Here is an 18,820-nt window from a genome sequence, read left to right as displayed (position 1 = left end):
TAGAAGTGAGATAAAAATGCCCCTAAACTCAAACTGTGCTCCTTGTCTCCTAGGACCAAGCACCCAGCAGGCCCATTTAAGCAGAGTTGCTGGGAGAAAGTGAAAGTAAGCTAGAACAGGCTACTTTACCCAGTGGGAGATGTCTAAATTGGAGTCCCAGTCAGGCCGTCTCAGAACTGGTAGGTACAAATCATAGAAGAGAAGGACTGGGAGTAATTGGTTCAGATACTGCAGGCAGAAAACCTGTGCTGCCTGGGGAAACTTCTGTAGCCTTCTGAGCAAGGATTTGACATCAGCATATTAGTAAACAAAAACTCTACAGGGATGATAACACAGCGAAGTTGAAAACAGAAAGTCCAAGAATTACAATTTTTTTTTTTTTTAGTTATATTGCTACATTGTACATATTATACACTGGCCTGCACATAAAGGCTCTGACATCCATTCAGAGATACTTCAGAAGTCATGATCTGTGGATTAACATCTATCACTTTGTAGCACAGAGAAGCCATTTGTTTTACTGCAGGCAGGAATACTTGTATTGGCAGGCATCAGTGTCAAGAGATGTACATCAAAATCAAATGCAAAAGCATGAACACAAGTTAGCAGAAAGGAAATTGAGGAACTTCTAAACCAGGACAGTCAGGTAATCCTGAATCAGATTTCTGAGCCAACTGCTTCCCTGTGGAATATAATACTTTCTCCTCTGGCATTGCACCTGTACATATGCAGTAAAGCTAGGAAAACAGATTTTGATCCACCTGCTGCTTGCAAATGCTATTGATCTGGCATGAAGAAGAAAATGTAGCCAATGAGTATTTTATGTCGGGGATGAGAGCTAATTCAATATTTAAATATGCAGATAATACAAAGGAAATAATATTCTCATAAGGCATAGGCTAATAAAAGTATTATAAACTCTCTCTCAGATTGTCCACTTTATTTGAGTGGTCCAGTGGTGTCAGCATTCCTGACCATCATGGCACATGGAAGTCCCATAGAGACTAATTAAATTTTCCTGTCTTGCAATAAGAGTACAGTGGATTATTTTTAAATCCTATTTTTATGTCTATGATTTTACCCAGCTACAATGGATGTAACCAAAAGCACAAATATGCATATGCCACCTTCTCATAACTGAGAGTTTGGGATTTGCATAACAGAGCCTGGAAACCAGGGGGCCATAGCAGTTCCACCAGCACCACTGGTTGACTGCAGCAGGATTAGGGCATAGTGTATGGTTATAGGTGAGAAGAGAAACAAAGCTTTCATTCATAGCTACAACTCGAGAAGAGGAGCCTGAATACAGTTATGAGAGATTACCACCTACTAGACTTCATGAGAAGAAAAAAAACCCCATTGTCAGCTCCAGTGCTTTACAGCAACACAGTAAAAAGACCCAAGAGCAATTGCAATGATGTGGGTGATGGACTTGTATATATTAGAAACAGTAGCATTTGACATGATGGTTAAGCAAGAAATCCCACAAACTAATTTAAGATACACATCGTGGGGCTGAGATGTATCCCTCTTTAACATGCAGAATCAAGCTGAGATATAAATATCTAGGTATACCTTCTTTAGAAAGTGGTTCCTGGTCAGTTCAGCAAAGAATCAGGCACATAACATCAGAGGCTGTATTTCCTACTTATTTTGTGATTATTTTTCGTGGAAAAAGCAGGTAATGCTGAGTGAATACGAAACTCTTAGATTACAAGCAGTTTGTACTGCATGCATTTTCTAAGCATCTCCTTCTGCTTCAGAACATTGGGAACATTTGCATGAAAATAGAAAATCTTTTTCTCTGAAGAGCTGGTGTTCCTCTGCTGCTTGTTCAATGCACCAGGCTTACAGGCATTTGTTCTCACTTGCATACCCCTGCACTAAAGGTGAGTCCGTAATACCACACAGAACAGCATTTGTGAGTGCAGGGTCCCGCTGAAAGTAATCAGCCACCTTGTTCATATGCTGACTTTGCTGGAGTAGGACATGAGTTCTTTAAAAGTTAGGAATTAAAGGTCTGACTCCCTTGACTTTCATGAAGCTACTTCAGCTTAGCAAAGGTATAAGATTTAAGGTTTGAGTGATTAATTATGGCTCATACTGATTGTTGGGAAAATAAGTAGTACAAGCAAGCACATTCCCTGGAAATTAAGAATTTTTTTTTCAATCTGGTTCTTATCTAACTCAGAAACAGCTGACAGTGTTTTGAATATGACATTAGAAACTATCTGCTGTTTTGCAAATAATAATGATGCTGGACTGATGAGCGCAATCGGAAATACTAGCACCTTCTCTTTGGCAGCTCAGGACTGCTTCCCAGGTGAAGGAATGGGTGGGCATCAGACTAACTGTATCTGCTTGGATGACTCAGTCCCACTCCCTGGCACTTGTTGACACTTCCACAAAGAGTTAATGCTGTTCTGCTGACTCACTGAGGCAGATGAATCTCTTTACCGGTTTGATGTACAGCAAAAGTGTCTCACTGGAGAAGGGACAGCAGGCAAAGTACGTAACAGGGGCACACATATAACTCCTCTGCTGACCACCAAGTAGTACTTGTGTGCTGCTTCAGAATTCAAGTCTGTTTCTGCATGCCAATAGCTTACAGCAGCTCTGAGAGCCCCAGTCTAAGGTGTTGACGCACAGTCTGGAAGCAGGGAGGAATTTAGTTTTTACTGCTAATTTTACTGATGATATTGATGCTATTGTACTTCAAATGTCACTGATTTGTTTCATCCAGCACCTCCAATTCATCTCAGGTTGCTCTGCTGACAGTCCTAGCCAAGGCCTGTACATCTCCCCTTTGTAATCTCCTCTCTGACTACATCATCTGGAATTGTTCATTCATTTGGGCACATCACTTTTTCCACAATTCTCTTGTCATTTCTCCTCTTTTGCTGCTCCAAATGCAACCCCCTTGTTCTTGCTTTCAAAGCCTTTCACAATTTAATCACGCCTCATATCAGTTCTGGTATTTGTTATCCTTCCACCCACCCTCACTTTGTTGGTTGCAGCCTCCACTTTTCCTTCTTTATTCGACACTTTCCTTTATGACTGGGGACGACAACCTGCAGTGAAACCAGTTAAGTCCATGCTGTAGACTCTCTTACAATGTCTCTGTCCTGTATCATAGAGCACTGAAGAACCTGCTAGTAACAGAAAGACAGAGGATGGTCAGGGATGCCTGTTTGCTAAGGAGGATCCTGCACACGGGATCCCCTGAACTCAAATTCTCTAATTCTCACTAATTTTTGGAAAAAGTTCCTTAGGATATAGACTGCCATTGACAATGTCATGCATTTGTGTCATCTGTAGGACAAAACAGGTTTCAAATGACCTGTGAACTGGCTTGTCCTCCTCTCCTCTGGAACAGGATTGCTTTACTGTTCAAGTGCCTTCTGAAGGAACCAAGGTTCTATATTCCATAGCTGCACTTTAAAGTCACTGAGAGACAGAGGCAGCACTGGATGCATGTGCCAAACCTACATGTGCTTAGTGCAGACTAATACCAGACTTTTTCACCTTTCTTTTTCTCTACAGAGATAAGTAACAGTAAAGACAAGCCCTAGAGCCATGTTCAGAACAGGGTGGGAAACAAAGTATGTGTAGAATTAAATGTTTCTAGGGAGCTATTTTTCAATGTATTATTATAGTAAATGTTTAGATTTTCCAAAGGCAAACTCATGAAGTAGTCATTAAGCAATTTTATTTTATGTACAAATATTTTGCAGAACAATTTAATATGTAATCACACCAAACATTTTTCCCTTCCTGCTACCTCCACAGCATTGGCATTAAACAACTACTGCTTTGCTGGATCTCTTTTTCCTTCATGAATGGCTGTGACTCCTCAGGGCTTTCTCAGAATCCCAGGGATCATTTAGACATTCAGAATATCTGTGCTTCAAAAACACATGAAGTCTGACACCTGGTCAAATCCACCCTAAAACCCTTCAGCTGCCTTTAGCAACTGGTAGTAACTAAGCCTGAGCAATGTATGTACTCTGGTGGGAACAAAGTTCTTACATTGCCCTTTAGCCCCATACGAGTTTTCTTTAAAATGGCACAGATTGCTGCTCTCTCTACCTGTACCATTTAATTTGGATTCTTCTTCTTCTTTTTTTTTTTTTTTTTTCTCTCCAACATATCAGATCCTAAATTTGCCAGTTTCAGCCAAGCTCCAACACTGGACAAGTTGGCTGGTGAGATAAATATGAGGCAAATATTTTATAAATATAGTTAGGCTCCCGGCCAATAAAATATAAAATAAGCAAGCGTTGTAGTGACAGCACAAAATAAATACAGTCTAGGGCTCAGTCTTACCTAAGTTTTAGAAGTTCAGTTGGGAGGAAGTCTCACATGAGTGAGGGTTTTGATCAACCTGCAAGTGGGAACCTAGGCAAGAACATGAATCCAATCTTCTGGAACACTTCTTCATGTTAAATCTGATCTTAAAAACTTCATTGTATAAATGGAATACATGAAAGTACTGCATTTAACACTCATTTCAGGCCAACTAGACATATCCAACCTATATTATAGGGGGGTTTTATATTTTGGCATTACCTCAAGATCACCTTCAGCTGTGGAGGTGCAAAGTTTGTTCCTTGGAATACTCTCGCATACCCATTCCCACAGAACCTTTTTTTTCCTGGGTTTTTTTTTTTTTCTTTTGATATTTGTCTAAAATACTCAAGCTATATAAAGCATGCTACAAAAAAAGTTCTGAAAGTCTATTAATACATTCCGGTTAGCATTCTCTGCATATATTTCACACTGATCTTTAGAATTGAAACAGTGTTTTTAGTCTGTGCTTCTACAACACACAGTTTAGTGGAATAGCAAAGATGAGTTCCTAAATACTCCTCAAAGCTCCCAGAGCCCTCATCCAGCAGGGTCTCTGTCTTACTGATACCATCTGATGCTCTGAAAAATGTTTTCCTGATTTCTAGCAATCATATTTACAGATGGATGCCACTTTGTAGTAATTGCCATGGGTAACTCCTCTTCAGTACTCCTTCGAGGAGTCCTGGATGGTGGTTGCTTTCCCTTGGTCCACACTTCCATCATTTGTGTGGCTTGCAGACCACGGGAGCCCCACTAGAGCCCATTTAACATCCAGTAAACAGCCCTGGCCATTGCTGCTCAAACCCCTTCCCTTGACTCAGCTACACAGGTACAGCTTTTTCAAGGAGTGCATGTGATGATCTGGATAAGGGGTTAAAGATTGTGCTTAAGGTTGGGATGAAAATGTTTACAGTTTTTTTAATTAAATAGGGCATGATTATCAAAGTTATTTTAAAATTGCAGTCATCTGTCTCAGCTCTTGCACGTGGGTCATTTTACGGCTTCAGGGACATCTGTTTGTATAACTGAGAGGGTGGTGCAGAGGCAGAATCTGCTGTTGATAGAAATGGTTGTGAAATTATGAGTTTAGTGTTTTTACTGAGAGAGATGTGTTGACTTCTCTGGAGAGATTATGCCCTTGTTGATGGCCTGCTTGCCAACTGGCTGCTCCCTTTGTCTGGGCTTCCAATATTCAGGTAAAGAGTGGTACAAAACCCTGGTTTGCTGTGTGCAGCACATGATCTCTGTTCTCTGCAGGTAAATCATTCTGACATTATGTAGCATTAGCAAGCTGCTTAGCCCAAACAGCTTCTTTTATCTATTTCAGAAGCTTCCAGTGGCCTTTAAGGATTTCATCACAAATAACTTCTGGCAAATCTACAAGAATACCAAGAAAAAAGGAGAGTGAACGTCTTGATTACTGTACTTAAAATCAAAGAAACACCTCGATGGGCAGTATGAAACATCCCTTAGCTCGTTCATCAACCACCAAACCAGTGATTATCGATGACTCTTCAGAGGACACATTCCCTAGACATTACATGATCACTTCACTGCCTTGCATTACTCTGAGGTTCTCCCCCCATATCAGCTCATCAGCTGTGAAACCATTAGCCAACCAAGCCTTCTAAATTGTATCACAGAAACGTTTTTCCTCAGCTAGGAACAAGTATATCTCTCAGAAGAATTCCCAAGATGATTTGATCCTACTCCTTTCACATAATTGAAACTGCTTTTTTTCTGAGAGGACTCAATACCAACTTCTTTCTCGTGGCCCAGCCTTCCTCTCCAACTGTTGATGTGAAATTCTCCTTATTTACCTGGCACTTTTATCGGGATTGGTAATGCGTCACTATACTTACTTGCTCCCAACATCTTTTTCCCTGTAATTAACAGCAGGAGTCTTTCCACAAAAGAAGATCTCTGTGATATTATAGCTGCATATCCGACCCTGTACTCCACTACTTTTCTGTCTTCTCTCCCACATGCAACTCCTTTCAGAGATGACAATCTCAAAAGCATATCCTCTGTCAAGAAAAGTTATACAGTTATTCCCTTTCCTCAGTGCAGAACAACACGAGTTGGCTCAATTGAGAAACCCTGCCTGAGCATCACAAGCTTTTGACTTGAATGCAACTACAGATTTCTTTCTGCAATCAGTATCTGCTTAGGATCAATTTTCACAAGCTGGAATGAAATTTGAGGCTCTGAAACAGCACCCTCATGAGAAGCAATTTTAATGGCACTTGGGCAGAAATACTTATTCTTGATTTCATCTTACTTGAAGTATTTCACAAGCAATACTTTATTAAAAATGATTAGTTAAAATGTCACTAAAACAATTCCAAAGATTCTGATCCTTTACTAATAATCTTCACCCTCCCCACAGCTCTGCAGTCTCTCTCATGAAACTCCTACTGTCTTGTTAACTCATTATTCCCTTCTAAAATGTTTTCATTATAGCCCACTTCACACCTCCTCTATCATACTGTCAAATGCTACTGTGACCTATGGTACATATTACAGTTCTAGCTATAGCTATAGAATCAAACCTGCAAAGCCTACACTCTGATCTGCCTGTGACATCTAGGTCACCTTTGGCTGGTCCCCTATATCTTTATGCTTCAGCCTCCCCAGCCATAAAACTCCTTTGTTCTTTGAGATTTATGGCTGAAAACAACAGAATAGAGCTATATAGTAATTCTGCTTACAAAGTTTTCAAGTGTGCTGTAACCTCTTTGAATGACTGAATCGATGCAAAGATTAATTATATATGGTAGACCTAGAAATAAAGTATCTGTAAAGGGCCCTGCTGGACAGTGCCTTTCAATCAATGATCCAACATTTCTGCTTCTTCCACCCACTTGGACTTCCTTGATGAAGAGGAATAGGTCAAAGGCACCCATGCATCTTCAACCTGAAATGAAGTGCTGTCTTTTTGCTCTTTTCTATGGAGATCTAAATGATGCTGAATGCATTTAAATTTCCTGTGGCAGGTAATCCTTCCTTGCAGAAAAAGAAACTTAGCTCAAGTCTTTCCCCCTCCAATTTCTTTGCAAATACCCTTGACTGCATTCCATTGGATGCCAGGAGTGGAAACCAAAAAGAACTGAAGCTCTGCCTGAGAACATTTGCCACCCACATACTGCAACAGTGTTCAGGAGCTAAATCTTATTTATGAGGCTTAGTTTCATTTCCAGTCCTTTGTGCCAAAAATCCCAATGCAATATAATTTGTGCACACACTGGCCACACATTTTTTGGCATTATTTGTTACACACTAGCCCTCTCTCAATCTGTCTGTAGACATACTGTAGCCCCACAAATGAGTGGAGCGTGGATATGACAAACGACATCAAGAGAAGCATGTAGAGACACATTCAACAGGCAATAAAAAATATCAGAGAACTCATAAGAGACACGGAGAAAGGTATTAACTGTATTGCAACGTTTGAGCATGAATCCAGTATTGGAAGCAGACAGCTTGCTTTGAACGTTTCATCAGGCATCTTTCTCTGTAGTAAGCCAAACTAAAGGTAGCCAGTACCCTTTGGATGAATTCGGGACTAAACACAGACACATCTTGCTGCTCAGATATCTTTGGAATTGAAGGCAAACAAATTCTGAATTTTGTCACGATATATTTAGGCACAGGTTTTAAAAGAAACCTGACTCACTACCTTCATTCATGTTGAATAATATCAAATTTAAAATGTCACTCTCCACCCTCATTCACTACCCTCACTCACCTGAAGGAATTGAGGCTGATATTACAGGAACTAATTTTCCAAGTGAGAATGTGTCCATATGTCACTTTGACGTGGGAACATGTCTGACATGGGACCAATGCCAAAATCAAAGGAGAGCCGTATGGACTTCGATTTTATTCTTTGGGAAAGACTAGTGTACCCCTTTTGCATCTCTAATTGTCAAAAAAGGGACACAAAGACAAAGAAGACAGTCTCAATTCTGGATGCCTGCCAGGATAACGTAACTCTATCCTGTCCTCTGCTCCAAGTAGACTAAGAACGTTCATCATTTTTGTCATTAGCTCTGGCACTCCTCGAGGCTCCGAGTGTCAAACTGTAATACAGCAAGCCTCAAACCGTGTCAAGAGTAATACTGTAACTAGCATAGGGTCACAAAAAAAGCCCATCTAGTTTGGTTATAAATACCATGCTTATAAAGCAGCGTTTCAAAAACGCTGCCGAATCTCACGGCTACCACGTTTAGGAGCTTTGTGCTGCTTGTAAGTAGCTTCCTCGTTTGAATCTTTGCTACAAGAACCGACAACGCCCGTCGGATGGGTGGGATGCCTGTGGTCCACGGCCAGGTTTGGACACTCAGCTGAGGGAGCAGATCCTGGGGCCGAGTCCGGAATTGGAGGGCGCCGCTGCGGAGGACGCAGCCACTAAGTTTAAACTCCCTTTGTCCGCGTCTCCCCAGTCCCGTCCCGCTTCCTTCCTATAAAATCGCAGTGAAAGCGTGTCCAGTCGGTTCCTGGATGCCATTCCCGGATCCGTGCCCCCCGCCCCGGTCCGAGGCGGCGGCGGGAGAGAGCTGCCCGCCCCTTTTCCTCGCCCCTGCCCCGAGGAGGGGGAGCGGCGGCCACCACGGCAGCCCCGGCGGGTGAGACGGCGGCGCTGGACTGGGAGGATCCGGCTCTCCCCTCGGACATGGGCGGCCCCGGCGCGGTGGCGGCGCGGGAGAGGAGGTCCCTGAGGGGAGAGGGTCTCCGGCTGAGGGGACAGCGGCGACCGCTGCCGGCCCGCGCCCCAGGAGAAGGAGCGTGGCTGCCCCGGACCAGCTCCGCCGGGGCGCTGCCGGCCGGGCCGGGCCGGGCCGGGCCGGGCCAGGCTGGGGGCGGAGGAGGCGGAGAAGGGGGGAGCCGCTGCCGTCACCGAGGCTCCCAGCTCGCTCGGCTCGTCGCCGCGGCAGCCCCAGCCCCGCTCCCACCCCCTTGCCAGCCTCCACCCTCTTTCTCTCGCTCGCTCGGGGAGAGCACTGTGCCTCCTTTCCCAGATGGCAGCCGGCAGCGCCATGCAGCCTCCTGTTCCTCCTCCTCCTCTCCCTCCTCTTCGGCTCTAAGTTAATGCCATGCTGCCGCTGCTCCTCCCGGCACTGCTGGCCGCCTGCCTGCCGTTCTGCCAGGGCTGGAGCCCCTCGGCGGCTGCCAGCGGGCAGGAGGAACAGGAGCAGGAGCTCTTCTTGCCCCCTGCAAACTCCTCTTCCCGCTCCTTGGCCAGCCTCGAGATGGACCTCGACGGGGCAGCGAGCAAGGAGGAAGGCAGCACCGACATCCCAGGCACGCCGGCTGCCCCCAGCCAAGAGCCTTTCCCTTCCGCTGCCACCACCTCCGGGCAGGAACAGCCGGAGCAGGAGCAGCAGCAGCGTCCCCAGCCGCAGGGGCAGCCGCAGCCCGCCGAAGACCCGCACTGCAACATCAGCGTGCAGCGGCAGATGCTGAGCTCGCTGCTGGTACGCTGGAGCCGCCCGCTGGGCATCCAGTGCGACCTCCTGCTCTTCTCCACCAACAGCCACGGGCGGGCCTTCTTCTCCGCCGCCTTCCACCGCGTGGGGCCGCCGCTCCTCATCGAGCACCTGGGGCTGGCGGCCGGCGGCGCCCAGCAGGACTTGCGCCTCTGCGTAGGCTGCAGCTGGGTACGGAGCAGGCGGGTCGGGCGGCTGCGGGGCGCCGCGCCCCAGCCCCCCGCTGCCGCCGCCGCCGCCGCCTCCTCCTCCTCGCTTTCCTACCCGCCGGCGGCCGAGCCCGGCCAGTACTGGCTGCAAGGGGAGCCGCTGAATTTCTGCTGCCTGGATTTCAGCCTGGAGGAGCTGAAGGGTGAGCCGGGCTGGCGGATGAACCGCAAGCCCATCGAGTCCACGCTGGTGGCGTGTTTCATGACTCTGGTCATCATCGTGTGGAGCGTGGCCGCCCTCATCTGGCCCGTGCCCATCATCGCCGGATTCCTGCCCAACGGCATGGAGCAGCGCCGCGGCACCACCGCCGGCACCGCCACCGCCGCCGCCTCCAAGTAGCCTCTCCCGGTGACCCCCCTTCTCTTCGTCTTGTGCTGTGGAGGGACGCGGGACGGACTCTGTCGTGTTTTTCTTGTTTGCAGCGTGCAACAGGTGCGCGGCGGGACGTGGGGCCGCCTCAGCGCCCGGCCCGGCCCGGCCTGGCCCCGAGGGGACCAAATCATATGTGCGCGTTTTATATCTTTAATACCCGTTTTAAACGAACCTTTTAGTAAAAAAGAAACAAAAAAAACCAACCCCAACCACCAACCAACCGCCCTCCCCCCAAAGAAAAAAAAAAACCTAAACCCAACTAAACAAGAAAAAGGCCATCTAAAAATTCAACGAAGGAAATCAAAGACCCTCCTATTCGGCTGCATTTGTTGTCAGAGTAGCGTTTTTGTATAGGATGTGGTTTGAACGGGTTTTTCCTTTATGGACGGAAAGGGGTGTCTCTCTTTGACAGAATGGAGAACCGATGCAGTATATATATTGTTATTGCTGAAGCTGAACTTTAATGAACCTTTCACACTGTATTTCCTGGTTGAGATAGTGGGTATTTATTATTGTAGCTCCGCGTTATTTGGCTTTTAATACAGAGGTTTTCTTTCTGGAACCACTATAGCCTTTTGTTGGTCTGTTTCCTCCAGGGTGGAACAGAGGGTTTGGCTGGCCTTCCTGTCTGTGAACCTGCCACAAAGCTCCTTTCCCTGTGAAATGGTGCTACCAGGGCTATTGATGGCAAAAGGAGAATCCCAAATCCTTCCTCACTGGTGTTTGCCCTATCTGTGCAGCAGATGTGGGTCTGTATGCCTACACCAGGTTTGGCTGGAGAGGGGTGGGGAGCACAGCTGTGCCCGAGATCCTCCAAAGCAATTTCATCTGCACACCTCCACAGACTACAGCTTTCTCCTCGGTTTCAGGTTGGGTGGCTTCAGTCCTGGGAAGACGAGGCCCACTCTGAGTTGTGCTAAACAGCTTGGGGCAAGTCTCTTGACTTTCTCAAAATTCATTCCTCGAAAACCGGCTTAGATGCAGTGTATTTGTTGGAGACACAGTAATACTGTACGTCTTTTTCATCTACCAGTCTGCAGGGTTGCTCACAGCGAGTTTGTGGAGTGAGAAGGCAGGAGCTGCCAGTCCAGAACTAGATTCCAGCTCCTGCTGTGCAAGCATGCAAAGGAGAAAGATCTCTTCTCTCTTGTTTGAGCAGAGAGTTGTGTAGCGTGAAATATAATTTGTTATATACTTCCAACTGTTTAGCCTTATAAAAAGTTGTTTCATTTGCCTTAGACATGATTAGTCCAGCTGAAGTTTCTAAAACCAAAATATGGGCTAAGTGACAAATATTTGCAGTATGAATTCTCATTTTTTTGTCAACATTGATGTATTTAATTTGCTAGGAACGCATGAATTTGCTTGGGGCTAATTTGGTGTATTCATAATGTATGGTGGAAATGACTGGATAAAAAGTCTGGAAGGATTAAATTCTTAGGATTCCTATATTTTTTAATTGACTACAAAATAAAATAAGTGCATGCTCTATATGTATACTGTCTGGACAAAAAGAGAGAAAAATATTGACAAACAGTAGAAATAATTCAAGATTTAAAAATGCTCCATGTTACCAGGTTGCCTCTACACCCACTTTTCCCCTGTTAATCCTATTGTTGGAGTTATCACTGGAGTAAACATTGCAGTTGCATGGTTTTCAGAAAGCAGAGGATCCGGTCACTGTGGGAACTGTTCTCTTGACCTGTTGATCCAAAGGGCACCTGCCCCCTGTATGCCTAGTTTAGAGAGCTCCTATTTTCTTCCCTTGATATGTAAAACAGTGTCATTTCCACCTTGTGCAAACTCTTGCCATTCATTGGACGTGCCAGAGAGCAATTCTTTGCCTATCATGTCCTGTGTGTCAGAGACACCTCTTCATACTGAAAGGCAGGACTATCAAGAAAACACCCTCTCAAAGGAGAAGTGTTCTACATATTGAAAGACCTCAGAAATGTTGCCATGCTAGGGAATAATTTAATCTTTTGAATGAGATGCATTTAGGCAGAGAGTTGACAATTTTTACTGGTAGTTTTTCTGGCTTTATTAATTCATGATGTATAGTCCTCACTGTGGTGCAGGCAGCCTCAAGGGTGGAATCTCTTTTTTGCTTATCCTTTTTTCACCAGTGATGTGATATTGTTGATCTTCTTTCTGAATTGCATCAACATAAACAAAGGAATGGTGTTACTATCTGAAACAGGCAGCTTCAGTTATTAAAGGTTTATTATTTTGCAGTTCTTGCAGACATGTAGCAGGTGGTACACCAAAACTGGTACAAAATGGCTTGTTTTTCTAACTTCTATCACTATCAGCTTGAATACAAACTTTGTGAATAGACAGTGCTACACTCAGAATATTTTGCTGCTTCACTTAAAAAACGTTATACAAGAGAGAGATTTTCTCATAGTTATTCTATAAATACACTTATAACTGGAGCTATTATTTAAAAACTCTGCTAAGACACGAATGTTTAGAACACAGGAATGGCATTAAACAAACTCCAAAGGCAAATCTTGTCCAGAATAAAAGAAGACTGCAATGTTTTCAGGGAGTACTGATCTCAGACACAATGTGCAAAGAGCCCCTGTGGATTAGGAAAGGTGTTTCCTTAGATCACAGTAACCGTGCCCATAAGCATATTGCCTTCGCCGAGAGAAACCAGTCCGCGTTCCTGTGCCTTAAAAAGGAGTTTAAGGCACAGCAGGGGGCACAGGGATTGCCTGCTGTACAGGCTTTAGGCTAGATCTAACTCCCTGAACCCTCGGGTTTCAGTGAGGTGGCAGCAGGGCTTCTCCTGTAAAGAACAGACAGTGGAAATGCACTATGCAAACTGTGAGCTTTCTTCAATCACTGTTACACCTAACATCGATAACTCTGCTCCTGTAGCTATGGCTGCTACTATGACTGGAAGAATGGAGTAACTTTTGCCTTCATCCATGGGAATTTCATGTGAATGCAACCTGGAAGAGGCAAGCCCAGGGCAATGTGAAATTTAACATCTGCATGCCAGCTAGTTTAAGGTTACAAGTTTAGACTTAGAAATGTCTATTTCTTTTCTTCACTGGGAGTGGAGCTTTATTGTCGCTTAGCTGGAGTTGATTCTAAGCCATTTTTATTGATTTGGGTTTATTTTTAAGACTAGCTGATAGCAGGGTCAGCACGAGAGCAGATTAGTCACCCGGTGTAATCCTTTATGTACTCAGGGAGGGCATATATTTGCATATATCTATCTACATATGAGGACTCATTGTGTAGAACAGAAAGTTAAAGCAGAAGTGAGAAAAGGGATGATGAGAAACAATACGGAGGAAGTTACTGATTTTCCTTCACTATTTGTTGGATCATGTTTCCTGACTTTATTTACATGAGTGTTTGATGGAAAGCAAGGGATATCTAGGAACAGAGGGAGTTTCTTGACTTACTTTTAAAAATGTGATTCAACTCTATTACAGATTTTTGTTTTCATTCCAGGAACCAAGAACAATCTTGACATTCAGCATTAGAAGGTACTATGCTTCTGTGCTAGTGTTAGACTGGTACAATTGTTTTCTGTATATTTAGACCTCAGAATTTGATCTCTTGCCCATTTTCTTAATTATGTTTCACAGATGTGTTAGAAGCAGAAGTATACAGAGGAATATGTAGTTTTAGCATGGACACAATTTTGCTGTTACCTAGTGCCACATTGATTCCAATAACAAAACTACAAAAACGTAGTACAGTGTAATAATAGTTATATATTATGTAAGCACACTGTTGCTCAATAGGTTTTCAGTAAGCATTTCTGTATGTCGGGAGGCATTTGGATATTTGTGGCAGAATTGCCATACTAGGTTAAATGTAAGAGTTGTTACTTATCCAGGGCTTAGTTCACCAGTGCTTTTGATGATTAATGCAACAGCAGGACTATTCGTACAGTGAACGTTACTCAATATGAGTAAAGGCTACTGAACCAGACCCTATAAAACCTAGTTAAAAGCTGTAGTTGGCTGAATAACATCAGATGTCGTCATCATGACATCCGCTTGCTGAATAAAAGTATCTCCAGGGCTGACATTATGTGGTCCTAGAGGCTGAACAGAAGCCTAGTGAAATCAAATAGTTAATTGAAGTTTTGTAGGACTGGAGAGCAAAGGATTTATTTTGAAGATATATATATATATATATTTTTTTATATATATATATAGATGTAAGGGTAGGCATGATGCTTTTGTTCCTCTTTGGTTTTTATACATGTAGTTTATAAATCCAAAGCCAAGATTTGTCAGTCCAATGTGGGGCCTTGCCAGTTAGGAAGTTAGCTTCTTTCTGAAGCTAGTATGAAAATGTCAGTTATTTCTCAAGGAATTTTACAGAAGAAATGTAATTTTTTTTTTTCGATCTATTTCAGGGAGAGGCTTTGACTTTGCAAAAAAGCATTTGTAATGATTCTGGATAAACATGTGAATATCAAATCCCAAACGTATTCAGATTTCAAAGCAAAAAAAATCTTTTTAATCAGTCACTGATTTTTAAAAGCATATTTTTAAACAAAAAAATCAGTTTCTGTTTTTCCCCTCAGAAGGTGAACATTTCAGTGAAGATCAGAAGTGCATTTGAATGTTTCACATTGTTATTTTGTATGTGATTTTTTGTGGAAAAAAATTCTCATCCGTGATTTGGAACTGATAACCGCTTTTAACAGATAAGTTACTGTATTTCTTGTCCCATCTTCATAATAATTCTGGTTAAATAAGTTGTCCAAAGTAAATGTAAATAATAATAATAATAATAATAATAATAATAATAATAATAATAATAATAATAATAATAATAATAATAATAATAATAATAATATTAAATCATAATAATGATAGTAATAACAATAATAATATTATTTTTAAAGTAGCTTAGCCCATTTGTTGTGTTTCTGTTGTACTGTGCTGAGGAAGAAAGCAGTCTGGCATAAAATTTGGGATAGTAAAGATGTTTATTGGAAATATCTGGATGGTGTTCAATTAGATCTGTGGACAGGCTTCAGTCTCACAATCACATTTCTAACTTTTTATAAAGTTTGGGTTCATAACTCAGTATAGCAGTTTAGCATTTATCAGTCAGAGTCCCTGGATCTGCATGTTGGGAAAAGCAGGATCTAACACATTCTCTCTTATTTTCACTTTCGTGCAGGTTTGTGTCAGAACAAAACAGAGCAAAACTGGAAGATGCAAATGTCCTATGAAACACTCTTTGTTTCTGCATGTTTGACTTGTTCTTATCTGTCATTGAAAATTAATGAGACATAAATAAGAGATCAGTGTCGTTCTGAGGAAGTGAATTCACTGGAAGTGTGAAGTAAAATTATATTTGTGTTCCTTGTAAGGTGAGACTTGTTAGAAACAGCAGGATTGTACCTTGTTGGTGTCATTCTGAGTGTTGCTAAGCAACATGAAGTGATTTAAATGGAGATACAGAAGAAGATCATGGAGGAATAAAAAAAACGAGACATAGAAGAAGCATAAAGGGGAGTAAGTGTGCCAGCACATCCTGCAAAGAAGTTACCATGTATCAGCTGGGAAAAAGACAGTGTTTAAGATCATACAGAAAAAAGAAAACTGACACAAGGTGAATTAGGAACTTGATTACGTACTTCATATTCACTCTTTCCATATTCAAACTTTCCAGTTCTTTGCTTGAACAACTGATAGCAATTTTGGCCCCAAATGGCACAACTAGTGGCAAAAGAGAATAAAAGCCGGGAAAGAAGGCTTAAGAAAAATTAGAAAATGACACCGCCATGCCATTACTAAAAAGAGAGTTCACTCTCTGTGTTGCTGGCAGCTAAACAACAAAATAACAGGACACTTTCATGCATATGTTTTCTGTTCTACCCCAAGGAAGTGGTCGTGGCACCAGGCCTGCCAGAGTTCAAGAAGGGTTTGGGCAATACTCTCAGAGACATGGTGTGCTTTTGGGGTTGTCCTGTGCAGGGCCAGGAGCTGGACTCGGTAGTCTTCCTGGGTCCCTTCTGCCTCAGGATGTTCTGTGATTCTGTAGTTCTGATTGTACTCTTATTTTGCTTCATATGTTCTCTGAGGTTGTAAGGAAAACATGCTAAAGTACAATTTTTATGGAATAGGTATGGTTTTTCCATCACATCTTGCACTGTTCCATGCCAAAATCATGCTTCTCATTGTCCAATGCAAGAATGTTCATCATAATTGTATTAAAGCTTTCCACCTGAACTGAAGCAATGCTGGTGTGACTGCATGTCCTAGGCTGCGTCAGGTCACTGCTGCAGACAAGACTACGTGCTGGAATGCTGTGGATGGCATTCTGATTTATTTTGCCAATACTTTCTTACTCAAACATTTTAATGACTACCTACAGAATCTTCCCCTTTTTTGTGCCTATCTTCATTGTTTCCAAAGTTTCACTCCATTTCTCTTCTGTCACTGAAAATTAATCATTCTTAAGATTTATTCTTTTTCACTTGCTATGTCCCTCTTCCTTTCTCTCTTTCCATAGCATGTATTTATCTTGACATTTTTTGCCTTCAGATTTCCCACCTGTCTTTCCCACAAGTATGCCTTTTGTGATCAAGCCCTAAAAAAGTACTTCAGGAAACCGTGCTGCCAGTTTCTTCTGCTTTTCCACTCTGCTTCCCACCCATTCAGACTGTGCTTCTCATGCCTTTGGGCTGTGACACTTCTAGGGCAAAGATGAACAAGAAATCTTGTGTTGAGGGTAAAACCCAAGTGCAAAGTTGTCTCTCCCACCAGTCTTGTCATCACAGGACTTCTTTCACACATCTGCCCCAGACGCTGAGCAATTTTTTGTTTTTTGACACAGATGATTATTTTGTCTTCTGCTAAGTGAAAAGTAGACCCATTTGAAGAGTTCCTTTCTCCTTAATTTCTCAAAATCCTGTCTCTGAATCACCCTCTACTCCTGCACCTGCCCCAAACCCTATCTCATGCATCATGGAAGCCCTCATGTGTCAGTTTTCCCGCATATCCTCAGTTGAAATGTTAGGACACGTCTCATCCTGCTTTCTGCTCTAACCAAAAGTAGGTGTCTCACAGCCAGAGCAGAAACGAACTCACTTAGGAGTGGACCAGAATTGAAAGTTACACTTGGCTCAGGTATGCACCCATACGGCCAAAAACCATTACTTTTCTATTAAATCTTGGATTCTGCAGAGAGTGGACACTGTTGCCCTGGATTATGGGCCATGGGAAAGTTTTATGAACAACAGATCTGGCAGATATTTCAAGTGTTGGTCTGGTAGCCTTCTGGCTTTACTAGTAAATGGCTGAGTGACTAGGCTAACTCACCACAGCCTTTCTTTTATTAGATGATAAATGTGAGCCCCAGCTGAGACAGGGGCTTGTGAGGTTCAGGCCTTATGAAAACTTGTCTGTGTCCCTTTAGCTGTGGACAAAATAATATTTATACTTTTCATACTGGTAGTGAAAGGATTAATGAGGTAAATCCCATATGGCATTTTGAGCATGTCAGCACAATAAAAATGCAAAGCATGAACATGATTTTATTCCTTCTGTGTTCATTTTTGAACTGGAGGCATGTATAGAGCCTTGTGTTGTTAAATTAAGGTATTCTGCACAATTTTGACCACAATTTATCCAGGCAATAGCTGTACTCTGGAAACATTTTTTCCTATTGATAGGTGTTGCTGTGAGCAGACATATTAAAACAAATCATTACTAAGTGATGAACGTTACTGGAAGAGATTCAAATTAATCTAAAACAATATGAAAGAATCCCCCAAAGTGTAAGAAATATTTTTTAGGAGGTGAATATATGAAAGATTTGGTGTGGAGGTAGCTGGTGGAGATTTAATCATGGGGCTATTTCTTTTCTTGCACTTTGTGTTTCATCGCATTTTCTCTGGAGAATATGAGCAGTGCCTAATTATGCCAGAAATGTAGTTGCTCCTAAATGGCAACTGGAAAGTACTTTCTTCAGGCAATACTTTCTATGAATTCTTTAAATGTTTTTCATTTCCTCCAGGATATGTAAAGCACTTAATGATGCAGGGTCGCATCGTTTAGTTAACACGGAGAAACCCACTTTTGGGCCATGATGTTTATATGCAACATCTCATCCAGTCCCTAAGATGAACATTTCCTATGGCACCTGAATTACTGCTATCTTTTTGTAGAATTGCTTAGAGGCTGAGAACATGAAGACTGATGTCTTATCCCTCTGTACTCCACCCCAGCCACACATGACCTTTCCTTCTTTCCTGGAAACACAGTTTTAGCGGATATTACTGTGAATAAATTTACAGCAAGCCCATGCAAGCAGCAGTTTCTCACAAAAACTAAGATAGCAGTCCTGGTAGCTCTTCATGGAGAGGACCACCTCCAGCAGACCTCTCATTCCTCTTGCTCAGTTGG

The 18,820-nt window shown here is 42.8% G+C and overlaps 1 protein-coding gene and 1 long non-coding RNA gene across 4 annotated transcripts; one reads left to right on the top strand and one right to left on the bottom strand.

Annotated features, from left to right (window-relative positions):
• Positions 1 to 3,692: 3,692 nt before the first annotated feature.
• Positions 3,693 to 8,931, bottom strand: LOC148225185 (uncharacterized). The gene is made up of 2 exons (XR_015804072.1): positions 6,213 to 8,931; positions 3,693 to 5,727 (listed from the first exon to the last, which is right to left on the bottom strand). It is a non-coding gene; the product is annotated as an uncharacterized LOC148225185 (long non-coding RNA).
• A 361-nt stretch (positions 8,932 to 9,292) lies between these two features.
• TMEM158 (transmembrane protein 158) lies at positions 9,293 to 17,947 on the top strand. Of its 3 annotated transcripts, XM_088165792.1 has the most exons (3): positions 9,293 to 10,481; positions 13,893 to 13,927; positions 15,588 to 17,947. In XM_088165792.1, exon 1 carries the CDS (start codon positions 9,447 to 9,449, stop codon positions 10,386 to 10,388), a length of 942 nt encoding a protein of 313 aa, XP_088021918.1. In that variant the 5' UTR covers positions 9,293 to 9,446; the 3' UTR covers positions 10,389 to 10,481; positions 13,893 to 13,927; positions 15,588 to 17,947. The 3 variants fall into 3 exon arrangements, with proteins under 3 accessions (XP_088021918.1, XP_088021926.1, XP_088021914.1); XM_088165800.1 differs by lacking the exon at positions 13,893 to 13,927; XM_088165788.1 differs by having other exon boundaries at positions 13,893 to 17,947.
• Positions 17,948 to 18,820: the final 873 nt, after the last annotated feature.

The sequence above is a fragment of the Sturnus vulgaris genome, chromosome 1, assembly GCF_052056855.1.
Source record: "Sturnus vulgaris isolate bStuVul1 chromosome 1, bStuVul1.hap1, whole genome shotgun sequence".
Classification (NCBI taxonomy): Eukaryota; Metazoa; Chordata; class Aves; order Passeriformes; family Sturnidae; genus Sturnus; species Sturnus vulgaris.
Note: the sequence above shows the minus strand (reverse complement) of the source record. Positions and strands in the feature narration are given on the sequence as shown.

Excerpts from the sequence above, each read along its gene's own strand:
- TMEM158 (XM_088165800.1), top strand. The coding sequence starts at position 9,447 with ATGCTGCCGCTGCTCCTCCCGGCACTGCTGGCCGCCTGCCTGCCGTTC.